Consider the following 12,669-nt stretch of genomic DNA (forward strand, 5'->3'; position numbering starts at 1 on the left):
TTGACTGAAAAATAAAATGGTCCCATAGTCAAAAGAAGTTGAGAAAATACCATCTATTATATAAAGCTCTCAGAGATCCAGAAGACACATGAGCTTAGAGAAGGCTGAGAGGTCCTGAGGTGAAGGACACTATTTAATTTGGTTTAACATAGAGGTGGCTTAGCGCATAAGCTTTTTCCGAGAAACATCTGTTTGTATCCTGTGGCATCTGTCGATCACACTTGGGAAATGCAGTTTAGTGGGAAACACACTGAACCAGGAGTATGGAGATCTGAGTTCACATTTCAGCTAAAATCTTGTGATTTGACACAAATCTCTGGGTCTCAGTTTCCCCACATATAAAATTAAGAGATTGGAACTAATGATTTACCCTGTAAAATGCTTTCAAGCTTTACCTATAGACTTGCAATGGCAAATATTGGACGGTGTATGAATTTTAGATCTCAACTTTCCTCTTATTCACAGCCAGAGAAACAGCAGTGAGTTGCCTGCTCTGGCAGTTAGTGTAACGGAATCAGCTCTCAGCCAACTTTGAGCCCTTGGTTTTCTCAACTGTTAAGCGAGTATAAAAACATCCGCTCTCCCCGCCTTACAGATACGTTTTGAGGACCTCCAAATGAGGTAGTATAGGGAAACCACCAAGCCCTATTCTGGTGTCAGTTTGGGGTTTTAATTATTATAAAATGAAGGGTTAGTCTAGGTAAATGGATCTCGTCACAGGCAGCTCATTAGAACCACCTGGGAGCTTTTGAAAAATACTGATGTGGAGGTCTCACCCCAGGTATTAACAAGAGTCTATGTGGCAGAGACTTGGGCATCATGTCGTTTTGAAGTTCCTGAGGTGATTCTCCCCTGCAGCCAGGATGGAAAACCAGTGACCTCTCTAGATCCTCGCAACTCAAGGTGCATTCGATAGATGGCCAGTGTTGGTGTCACCTGGGAGGACGTTGGACATGAAAAAATCTCCAGGACTAGAATCAGTGCTTCTCAAAATGTAGCATGCTTATTATGAATTACCTGGAGGATTTAGTGAAGCTGCAGAAGGGTGGAGCTTGCAATCCCACCCTTCTTAAAAACTCCTGAGGACTCTCTCTATGCTGCTAACCCATGAACTATACTTTAAATAGCAAGACTGAGGATAATTTCTGAACTGCCTAGAAAAGGGGAACTGTAGCTTATAACAGTGCTGTTAAAATTGGAATTTTCCAACTGAAGAGTGCAATAACATTTGGATTGCCCTCTGCCTTCGAGGACATTTGAGTTTTTATTTTTTCCTGTTTGAACTTGATACATACTTCCTTTCCAGATTTGCTTCTTTCTATTCTTTCCATTTTTTCCCCTGCCTCATGTTTGAGAGGGTGATTTTTTCCTGATTCCTAAGCTGGTGGGAATGGATCGATCTTATCACAGTCAAAATGGCATATGGGACATGAGGTAGGTTCCATGACTGAAGGACTGATTTTTTGTGTGTGGATGATAGTTGAGTGTGAAAACTGAGTTTCAGGCGTAATAGTCTTCCACAATAAACTTTTGAACCACTAAAAGGTTTTTGAGTAAAAGATTATGTTTATGGGGGCGCCTGGGTGTCTCAGTTGGTTAAGCAACTGCCTTCGGCTCAGGTCATGATCCTGGAGTCCCGGGATCGAGTCCCACATCGGGCTCCCCGCTCAGCGGGGAGTCTGCTTCTCCCTCTGATCCTCCCCCTCTCATGCTCTCTGTCTCCCATTCTCTCTCTCAGATAAATAAATAAAATCTTTAAAAAAAAAAAAAAGATTATGTTTATGGAGGAGTAACTTTTTTTTTAATGATTGATTTTATTCTATTTTTTTTTAAGATTTTATTTATTTATTTAAGAGAGAGAGAAAGAGAGGGAGAGAGAGCACAAGCAGTGGGGAGGGGTGGAAGGAGAGGGAGAAGCAGGCTCCCTGCTGAGCAGGGAGCCCAATGCGGGGTTCGATCCCAGGACCCTGGGATCATGACCTGAGCTGAAGGCAGACGCTTTCACTCTGGAAAATGGAAACTTTTAAAGTTTGAGTAACCAAATAAGAACTCATGAATTCTCACTCCCCAGGTAACCATTTATTTATATTTTATTTCCCTCCACAACCCCAAAAACCAGTTAAGAGTTACTCCTTGGGGCACCTGCGTGGCTCAGTCAGCTGAGCATCTGACTCTTGATTTCAACTCAGGTCATGATCTCCTGGTCGTGAGATGGAGCCTTGCATTGGGCTCCCCACTCAGTGAAGAGTTTGCTTGAGATTCTCTCTCCCTCTCCCTCTGCCCCTCCCCCCACATGTGTGTGTGCACTCTCTCTCTCTCAAGTAAATAAAATCTTTAGAAATAAATAAAAGTTCTCTTTGTAGAGAGTATGTTTATTTCTAGGGTGCCCAGCATCAGCAGAGAGCAAACAATCACCCCTGGTTTATTTTCCACCACCAAACAGAAGACGAATCCTAGAACAATAAAATTGTCCTTGTTCCCAACTCTGGCAGATTGCTTCTTGCTTCTTTCTTGCCAATAAATTATACAAAGGAAGCAAACCAACGCAAAAAACAAAAAAGGTAACACTGTGTATCAGATGAATTCTTTTCTTTGTGGAGTAGCCTTGATGACTTTTGAGGTTTTGCAGGAGATGAGCTTAGACCTTGCTTTTCTGAAATACCTTTTCTATGAGAGGCTTTATGCCTGAATCACGCTTCACTGTTTCTATAGCAACCATAGTGGAAACTTTAATAGCGTCTACAATCCAATGATACCAGGACATCATCATAACCAGCTCATGTTGTTACGTAGAGTATTCATGAGCTGCTCATCTTCCTCCCCCCTTCCTTTTCAAGGATAAATCAGGAGAAAGTAAGCTTAAACACACTTGGTGGCATTGGGTTAGATATCAGGAAGAACTTCCAGTGATGGAATGTGTGAGTAAAAGAGGTTCTGAATTTGCCTTTTTTGTTTGTATTTTAAAGTAGGTCTATCTATTTCTTTTGATTGCTAGAACTCTGTCCAAAGATACATGGTGATTAAGAAATGACTTCTTAGTGTCACTGAAGCAATAATATCTGGATCAGAATTTTAAGGTAATGCATGCTCTTTTAAAATTTCTTTTTTTTTTTTTTTAAGATTTTATTTATTTATCTGAGAGAGAGAATGGGAGACAGAGAGCATGAGAGGGGGAGGATCAGAGGGAGAAGCAGACTCCCTGCTGAGCAGGGAGCCCGATGTGGGACTCGATCCCAGGACTCCAGGATCATGACCTGAGCCGAAGGCAGTTGCTTAACCAGTTGAGCCACCCAGGCGCCCCTCTTTTAAAATTTCTAACATGTATGTATTATTTTTAACTGAAGTATAGGTGATATGTAATATACTGGTTTTGGGTGTACAACATAGTGATCTGACAGTTCTATACTTTCTGAGATGCTCACCGTAGTAAGTGTAGTTCCAATCTGTCACCATACAAAGTTATTACAATATTATTGATAATGCAAGTTTTTAAAAACATATTCTGTGTGTACTACTGTGCTAGATTTCATGGGGCATATAAAAGATATATACAATAGTCGTTGAAGTGAGGGAGTTAGACTTTGACAGTTCTAAGAAAAAGAGGGTAGAAGAATTACGTTGGGCCTTTGTAGCACATTTATGGACAGAAGTCTATCACCCAGGGGTGCCTGGGTGGCTCAGTCGTTAAGTGTCTGCCTTCGGCTCAGGTCATGGTCCCAGGGTCCTGGGATCGAGTCCCGCATCGGGTTCCCTGCTCAGCTGGAAGCCTGCTTCTTCCTCTCCCACTCCCCCTGCTTGTGTTCCCTCTCTCGCTATCTCTCTCTGTCAAATAAATAAATAAAATCTTAAACAAAACAAAACAAAACAGAAGTCTATCACCCAGGACATCAAATGACTGTATTTTTCCTGTAGGACAGGAAAACAGGTGGGATTGTGTTACATGAAGGCATAAGCTGGAGCCATTCCGTGCACGCACTGTGCCGCATCAGGCCTTGGAGGTGCCCAGGAGGGCCTCCTCCAGCTGGGATCAGTCTTGTCTGGTTACCCCAGAGTGCTGGGCAAATTTCAGTTCCTTTGTGTGCCGTGACATGACAAAGGCAGGCAGGTACTGCCCAAACGGGTTTATGTGAGAATCGGGAAGTCCAGGAGCTCCCGGCTGTATTGTCCAAGGCTTCCCAACAGACTTAAAGGCGTGGTGTATGTATCTGTGTTTGAATGCTGAGGATAGCGTGTTGTTCTGGAAGCAGCGGCAAGACAGCGCGTCCAGGAGGAGGGAGGATGAATTGTATCAAGTGAGGCGGATACCACAAGGAAGCCTGGGTAGGGGCCTGACTACTGGACTTAGTTACATGAGATCACAGAGACCTCGAGAGGTCCTTTGGTGAGGTGCTAGTGGGCAAGGCTTGTGGAGTGGCTCAGAGACTGACTGGAGGAGAGTGGAGACAGCGCTATCGATGACTCTTCTGAGGAGCTCTGCTATGGAAGGGAGTCCAGAAATGCAGCAGAAACTGGATTAGGATGTGGGGCCAGGAGCTTTGTTTTGTTTTGTTTTTTATTTATTTATTTTTTATTTTATTTTATTTTTTTAAAGATTTTATTTATTTGACAGAGAGAAAGCCAGCCAGAGAGGGAACACAAGCAGGGGGAGTGGGAGAGGGAGAAGCAGGCTTCCCGCTGAGCAGCAAGCCTGATGTGGGGCTCGATCCCAGGACCCTGGGATCATGACCTGAGCCGAAGGCAGTCGCTTAACGACCGAGCCACCCAGGCGCCCCTGTTTTGTTTTTTAAGACAGGCAGCAGTCTAGCATGTTTGAATGCTCATGGGAATGATCCGTTAGCAGGTAAAAACTGATGTGTAGGAAGAGAGGGGGCAGTTGCGGGAGAGATGCCCTCCAGCAGGTGAGCAGGGATAGGACCTCATGCAACAATAGAGGCAGGGGGCTGGCATGGGCGCCGAGACCTCTTTGTAGTAATAGGAGAGGGCACAGCAGGGTAGAGGGGCGCTGATACAGAGAGGCTGTGAGTAATGGCCTGGTGGAAATTCTATTCTGATTGCTTCCCTTTCTCTGTGAAATGGAAAGCAAGGTCAGCAGCTGAGAGTGGGGATAGAGGGAGAGAGAGAGAGAGAAGGAGGGGCCGAGTCATGAATTCTCCATGTTGGGGGAGTTTGCCCCGTTCATTTTCGGGGGTTTCCTGACTCCAGCTCTAGGGACCGGGACACTATTGTGACCTGGCAGGCGGCTCACTCGCCCATGTCCTCAGCAGGTTAGAGGCTGGGGATTCTGGCCTGAAAGGAGAGCTCCTGCCAAAGGCCCTCCCCCTGCAGCTCCAGCACCCCTCCACAGGGGCTGTGGCTGTTCAAAAACACCTGAGAAATACAAAGGCCTCTTGTGAGAGCCCTTATCGATGTTTCCCAGTTTGTGCTGTTTATATACTAAGCATCAGAAATCCACAAAACTGTAGAAAATCTGCCTATGAAGAGAAGAATCAGGAAGATGCCTTTGTTCCATGAAAATTTATTTGCAAAGGGACGATGCTTTTTAATTAGTTTTTGATTACTTTTTTATTTTTATGTCCTATCATAACATCCACTTTCATCAAACAGTGAGAGCTTGTAAGCTCTATGGTGTCGGGCTAGGAATTATGAGGTTTCCTGGAATTATGATGTTTGAAGGCTCAAATACTACCTTGATTCAGTGGTTCTCAAATTTGAGCATGCATCTGGAACCACTTGATGGGGGTATGGTTGTGAACCACTGATTGCTGGGCCTCATCCCCAGTTTCTGATTTGGGGTGAGGCCTGAGAACGTGCTTTTCTTACAAGTCCCCAGGTGCTGCTATGCTGCTGGTCCACATTTTGAGAACTACTGCCTTAAGGAATTAGCTGCCTCATTTTTTTTTTTAACTTTAAATAAATCAAGTTATATATATTTAAAAATATGCAAAAAGTCCAGTTTATTTTCTAAAGGAGCTACCTATGTAATTCAGCACTTTCTTTTTGATGGCTCATGAATATTACCTAAGGGAAACAAAATTTTTTATTCATGCAATGGCATATGTTTAAAATCAGGACTATCAAGTTAAAGCAGTAGCAGAAAATCTTCCTTCCCTTTGTTATTTATAAAATCAAAAGACCTCTGGTTTCTTGCAATGCAAGAGTGCCATTTTTATCCTTGATGATAGATTCCTTTTCCAAGTGAATCAGAATCAAAGAGGAAAGCATACTCAACATCTTGATTAAAAGAACTTCAGCTAAAGATGTCCTTCCAGTTAGGAAGTGTTAGCAGGGGGATCTCAGAATTCTCCATGCCTAAACGCTCCTGGCTGATTTGAAGAAAATCTTAAATGGACAGATGGCGAAGGGGAGACTAATATAGTCCCTGGATATCTGGTGGCGTCTGCAGCATAGACTTAAGAACACAGACTCTGGGGGCGCCTGGGTGGCTCAGTCGTTAAGCGTCTGCCTTCGGCTCAGGTCATGATCCCAGGGTCCTGGGATCGAGCCCCACATCGGGCTCCCTGCTCAGCAGGAAGCCTGCTTCTCCCTCTCCCACTCCCCCTGCTTGTGTTCCCTCTCTCGCTGTGTCTCTCTCTGTCAAATAAAATCTTTAAAAAAAAAAAAAAAGAACACAGACTCTGAAACCAGACTGAATGGGTATGAATCCCACTCTGTCACTTATTAGTTGGAGCAAATTATTTAACTCCTCTGTGACTCAGTTTTCTTATCCATAAAATAGGAATACTAGTATTTACCTTATAGGAATAGTCTGAAGATTGAAAGTTAGTACATTTAGAGTGCTTGGAATAGTGCCAGGCACAAAGTAAGTGTTAAATAAATGCTAGCTCTTACTGTCCACAAACAAGTCCATCTTTTCAATCATAATTTTGGAGGCTTTTTGTGGGATAGTTATATAGTTAAATCACTTTTTGCTGGCGGTTCTCATCCAGGATGATTTTGCCCATCAGGGGACACTTGGCAAAAACTGGAGACATTTTTGGTTGTCACGACTGGGGGGAGGAGGTGGGGCTAGAGGGTAGCAACTAGTGGATAGAGGCCAGGGATGCTGTTAAACATTCTACAATGCACAGGACAAGCCACCACCACAAAGATTACCCAGCCCTAAATGGGCCAAGGTTGAAACCTTTATCTATGCTGTCTGGTGTGAGATTAATATGTGGATCTTCATCATGGTGAGAGCCCAAATTATGGTGGTATGCTGGTAAATATTTTACAACTGGTTCCACCCTCACCTCCAACAAAGCCCTGATTTGCAAAAATTTACCAATTTCTGTGGTGTAAAAATTCCTACTGTGACCCATTTCAAGTACCAACTTTATGTCACTTAATGTAGAATTAGGAAGAGATAATGTACCAAAATATTATGGTTCCTGGCCACACAGGGGATGGAGTTCCAGGTTGTCCAATGTATTTTTTTTTTAATATTTGATTTGAGAGAGCACAAGAGGGAGAGAGAGAGAGAAAGAGAGAGAGAGGGCGTGCACAAGCAGGGGGGAGGGGCAGAGGGAGAAGCAGACTCCCCACTGAGCAAGGAGCTCAGGACTCCATCCTAGGGCCCTGGGAATTGTGACCTGAGTCAAAGGCAGACACTTAACTGACTGAGCCATCCAGGCACCCTGTCCAATGAATTCTTAAAAATGCCTTTCTTATCTGTCTGTATCTCCTCTTAGCTTCTTTATGGTGCACAGGGAAAATGATACATTTGTTGTTACTATTCTCATCTTCCTGTTTAGTGTTTATCTAGAGGTGGATTATTACATTTGAAAGTTGAGCATGGGGATGAATAACTTAATCCTGGGTGCTACTGACAGTCTTAATTTGACAAGTATAGACATGGGAAAAAAATGAGAAAAATAGGGTGTGGAGGAATAAAACAAAGGGAAAGGCTGGGGATCAGTGGAGAGGGAAAAGAAAAATTTGATGTACTGTGCAAGAATTAATAGTGTCCACTGACAAAAATGTTCATTATTAAGACAATGAAGTAACACAGAACAATATACAATGTTAAAAAATACTGTTACACTGACAACCTTCCCTGACACATGTCCCCCAACACTGTATTCCCTCTCTTGACCAGTGGCATCATTAACTACCATCAAGCAAGAAACCTGGGCATGACCTCTAACTTCTCACCACCTGCCCACCCCACTTACAACTAACTGATCATGAGGTCCTATCAATTCTCCCATTATTTGCCTCTTTGGCTCTCAACTTCATTTAGGCCCTAATCATTTGTGGCTGGGGCTATTAAGTAGTTTCCTAATGGCTCTGCCTAGGATTCTAATTCTCCTCTATAGAATGATTTTTCTGAGTGTAGTGGTTAACGGCATAGACTCTGAAGCCAGACTGCCCAAGGTTCCAATCCAATTACTTCCTAGCTGTGTGATCGTGGAAGTTCTTTTGTTAGATCTTTCATCTGTAAAACAGGGCTGAAACTAGTATAACCTCATAAGGCTGCTGTGAGGTTTAAATGAAGTGTTATATAGGAAGTACTCAGAACCATGCTCTGAGTCACTATGTTTTTTTTTGTTTTTTTTGTTTTTTTTTTAAATTTATTCACTTGAGACAGAGAGATACAGAGAGAGAGCATAAGCAGGGAGAGAGGCAGCGGGAGAGGGAGAAGCAGGCTCCCCACTGAGCAGGGAGCCCGATGCAGGACTCGATCCCAGGACCCTGGATCATGACCTGAGCCGAAGGCAGACGCTTAACCATCTGAGCCACCCAGGCGCCCCTGAGTCACTATGTTTAAGATTGTTTCTCTCCAGTTTATAATCCTTCAGTGGTTCCCTGTCTAGAAAGCTCCCATATCCCACTTATTAGCCAGGCAAACTCCTGCTTAACCATTAGGCCTTGGCTCAAGGGTCTATTTCTCACAAGGCCTTGGGCTACTCATTAGGCATGGGTTTTTTTTTCTTCCTTTGGGCCTTCACCTTGAATCATTCACTGCACTCAGCACACTAGTGCAATCATCTATTTACAAGGTTATCCTCCTTAGGGAAAGTGGGAAGTGAGCTACTTGAAGGCAGGGAGAGTGGCTTTTTTTTTTTTTTTAAATCTCCAGGACTAAGCAGTGTGCCTGACACAGAGTAGACAATTAGAAGCAGTGAACAGTATTAAGTATATATGGATATAAGAAAGGACTGGGAAGGGGGGAAAAGTCACTTGCTTTGCTGTGCTGATTGGATGATGGGAATTTTAGCCCCCGTTTTTTATTTTATGTGGTTTCTGTAATACAAAGTTAAAAATGGCTTCCATGTATCCATATAACCAATTGCCCTTCTTCCCCCTGGTTAGAAGAATAGACTGGACTAAAAAATGGACTACTACATAGTAATAAAAAATATTAAATCATGATGAGTTTCAAAAACTTCTACTAAATAAGTGACACACACACACAAGAATAGACTGGAGTGAGCCCGCTTGACTTAAAATGCGGGTTCACCACATAAGGCAAGTTGTTTAACCTCTAGGGCTGCTTCTCATCTGCAAAGTAAGGATGACAGCAGCACCTACCTAACAGGGCTGACAGAATTAAACACCCACGTGCTCAGTAAGTGTGGGCTAAAGTAGTCATTTCTACAACAGTTCTCTCCAGGACTTGGGAGCCCTTCCGTCCATTACCACTTTCGCCCTGTGCTATCCCAGTTGCTTGCTGTGGGCCACACCTCTCACCTGGGGCCCACCCGCCTTTTCCTCCACGCCTCCTCCTGATCCCTGAATTCAGAATAATTTTAATAATTATACACATTCATTCTTGAAAATCAGGAGATTAAATGGGGAAAAAAGGGAAAAATTAACTCACTGGGAGTCTCACCATACAGTTAACCTCTGATTACATTTTGGTATATACGTTTTAGATTTTTTTTAATGCAAATACATTCATATTCGTATTTTTCTTAACAAAAACGAGCTCCTATTATACAAACGGTTGAACCCACCCCTTTACTTTATAACCCATCCTTAAGCCACCGGCCCTCCCCCAGACCGACCGTTTCCCCCACTTCCCTCTCCCAAGTCGGGCCTTCTCCTCTGAAGCCCCAGCCTGCCCCGGGCCCCGGTTCCGGCCCCACCTGCCAGGCCCCGGGCCCCGCCCCCGCCGCGGCCGGTTTCCATCCCCGGCCCCGCACCCCGCGCTCGCCGCCACCGGGGGCCCGTCGCTCGCGGCTCCTCCAAGCCACCCGTTTCCGGTGGGGCCAGGGCGTCTCCGCGGCGGCCAGATGCAGGCGGAGCGAGGAGCTCGGGGCGGCCGCGGCCGCCGGCCCGGCCGTGACCGGCCCGGCGGAGACCGCGACCGGGCGGGAGCCGCAGGGGCAGTGGCGAGAGGTGGCGGCGGCGGGGACAGTGGCGGCCGCCGGGGTCGCGGCCGGGGCTTCCGAGGCGGCCGCGGCGGCCGAGGAGGAGGCGCCCCGCGAGGCGGCCGCCGGGAGCCAGGAGGCCGGGGCGCCGGGGCCAGAGCGCCGGTAAGAGGCGCCGGCCGGTGGGGTCGGGGTGTGATCGCGTGGGACCGGGGATGATAGGGGCGGGCCGCGAGGCAAGGGGGCGCGCGCGAGCCGGGCGGCGGCGGCTCCCGCGCCTGCGCGGGACGAGCGGAGGGCGGCGGGGGCGCGCGCCGGGCGTGCACGTGGCGCTTCTAGGGGTGAACCCCCCCCCCCACCTCCCCGGCTACCTCCACCCGGAGCTGGGGTGGGAGTGGCGACTCTCGGGGGTCCGCAGGCTGCTGGAGGGGTTGAGACCCGGAATAGCTAAGAAACCAGGGACCGAGGCTGTGTATCAGGGCTGCAAGGCTAGCGCACCCGTTGAATTCGGGTGGGGTGTCCGTGTGATTGACCCTTATGGGGTGGGGGTGTGGCCAGGGCTTGGTTTGGAGGAGCTGAGACTTGGGCAGCCTTACAGTACCGGCAGGCATACCTATTAGGAGGGAAGGGATTTTTTTTTTTTTGGGTGGGGGTGGGGGTTGTGTTCACTGTGCAAGGCCTAGCACATGATAGGATAATAAAGGTTTACTGAATGAAAGAATGCCCCCATGGACTGGACTCCATAGTATTTCGGGGCGGGATCAGATGCACCGTTTTCTTTTAATAGCATGGTTCTCTTTTATTATATATGTATAGGAATCAGGAGTCACTGCCCTTCGTTTTTAAAAATTTTCAATCTGGAAATAGATGTTTCAGCAGTCAGGTATGAATTTTAATAGCAATGTGATCGACCTTATTCACACATTCATAGGACACTTCCTACAGCTCGAGTAGGGAATAATAGGCAAACTCTTACTCGATTGATTTCGGCTAAAGGGGTTTCAGTACAGTCTCTTTATGAGCTGTTCTGTTATTTTAAAATGTGTACTACAAAACTGTCATCTATTTGAATTCTCGCGTTCATAGATTAAAAAAAATTTTGGTTGAGGCAAAATTTCCTGTTACTGAAGTGTTTGGAGTATCTTGAGCGCATAGTAGGTAAGGTGTCCCTAAAGATAGTAATTTTATACAGAAATACAATTACTTGAAACAAAATTAGAAAACTTAAAATTAAGTGTAACGTATTTAACCTGGTTAGGATTAAGGTAGGTAATAAGTAAAATCTGATTGTGTTGTGAAGAAATTCTTAGTTTCAGTTTAGCAGGAATGATGGAAACTCAGATCAATCTAGTGCACACTATGTAACACATAATCCTTATAACAACTTTATACAATTGACTCTTAAACAAGATGGGTTTGCAGGTCCACTTATATGGGGATTTTTTTTTTTTTTTGGTTACTGTTAATGTATTTTCTCTTCATGATTTTCTTAATGTTTTCTCTAGCTTACTTTATTGTAAGAATACAGTATCTAATACATGTAACATACAAAATATGTCTTAATCGACTGTTATTGGTAAGGTTTCCGGTCAACAGTAGGTTATTAGTTGTTAAGTTTTTAGGGAATCAAAAGTTATACATAGGTTTTTCCATGGCACCCCTATCCTGGGAGGTATGCAGGGTTCAATTGTATATGTTGCATATATATGTATATATAACTTGATTACAACTTTACTTCTTAAACAACTTAAGGTTATTTAAACTTTATAACAACATCATTTTATATCTATTTTATATATAAAATTTTCATTTTTAAAAAAAATTATGTTCAATTAGCCAACATACTCATCATTAGTTTTTGATGTGTTCAGCGATTCATTAGTTGCATATAACACCCAGTGCTCATCACAACACGTGCCCTCCTTAATACCCATCACCTGGTTACCCCATCCCGCCAACTCCCATCCCTTCTGTAATCCTCATTTTGTATCCCGGAGTCCAGAGTCTTTCGTGGTTTGTCTCAGTTAATTGACTTGCCTAAGCTTTTATAACTAGAGTCAGAGCCGGGGTTTATACCAAGCTGCTTTTGACTCAACTCTGTTTTATCGCTTACATTTTTGTGAACCAGTCACCACTTTACTGAGAACAAGGTAGACACTCTGGCTTCATGGATCATGTTTTGATAGTAATTGTAGTAATTGTACCTTTGGTACTGACTGAAGCGTCCGGCACATAGGCCTTTAATAAAAAGTGTCATTAACTTCTTGAATTGAGTGAATGAAGGTGCTTCTATCTTACTCATCTCTGTGGAACTCAATTGACCAAAACAGTGGTGTATCGTGTAGAAAGTAAATAA

General features: G+C 44.6%; 2 protein-coding genes across 2 annotated transcripts in view; one reads left to right on the forward strand and one right to left on the reverse strand.

Annotated features, from left to right (window-relative positions):
• The window catches only part of CHRM5 (cholinergic receptor muscarinic 5), an 88,961-nt gene that overhangs the window by 12,743 nt on the left and 63,549 nt on the right, over nt 1–12,669 (reverse strand). The window lies entirely within an intron of this gene.
• Nucleotides 10,236–12,669, forward strand: part of AVEN (apoptosis and caspase activation inhibitor) — a 177,706-nt gene continuing 175,272 nt past the window's right edge. Inside the window, exon 1 of the mRNA XM_032417230.1 lies at nt 10,236–10,478. Within this exon, the coding sequence (XP_032273121.1) occupies nt 10,236–10,478 (243 nt within the window). The remainder of the gene's footprint in view (nt 10,479–12,669) is intronic.

The sequence above is a fragment of the Phoca vitulina genome, unplaced genomic scaffold (assembly GCF_004348235.1).
Source record: "Phoca vitulina isolate PV1807 unplaced genomic scaffold, GSC_HSeal_1.0 scaffold20, whole genome shotgun sequence".
Lineage (NCBI taxonomy): Eukaryota > Metazoa > Chordata > Mammalia > Carnivora > Phocidae > Phoca > Phoca vitulina.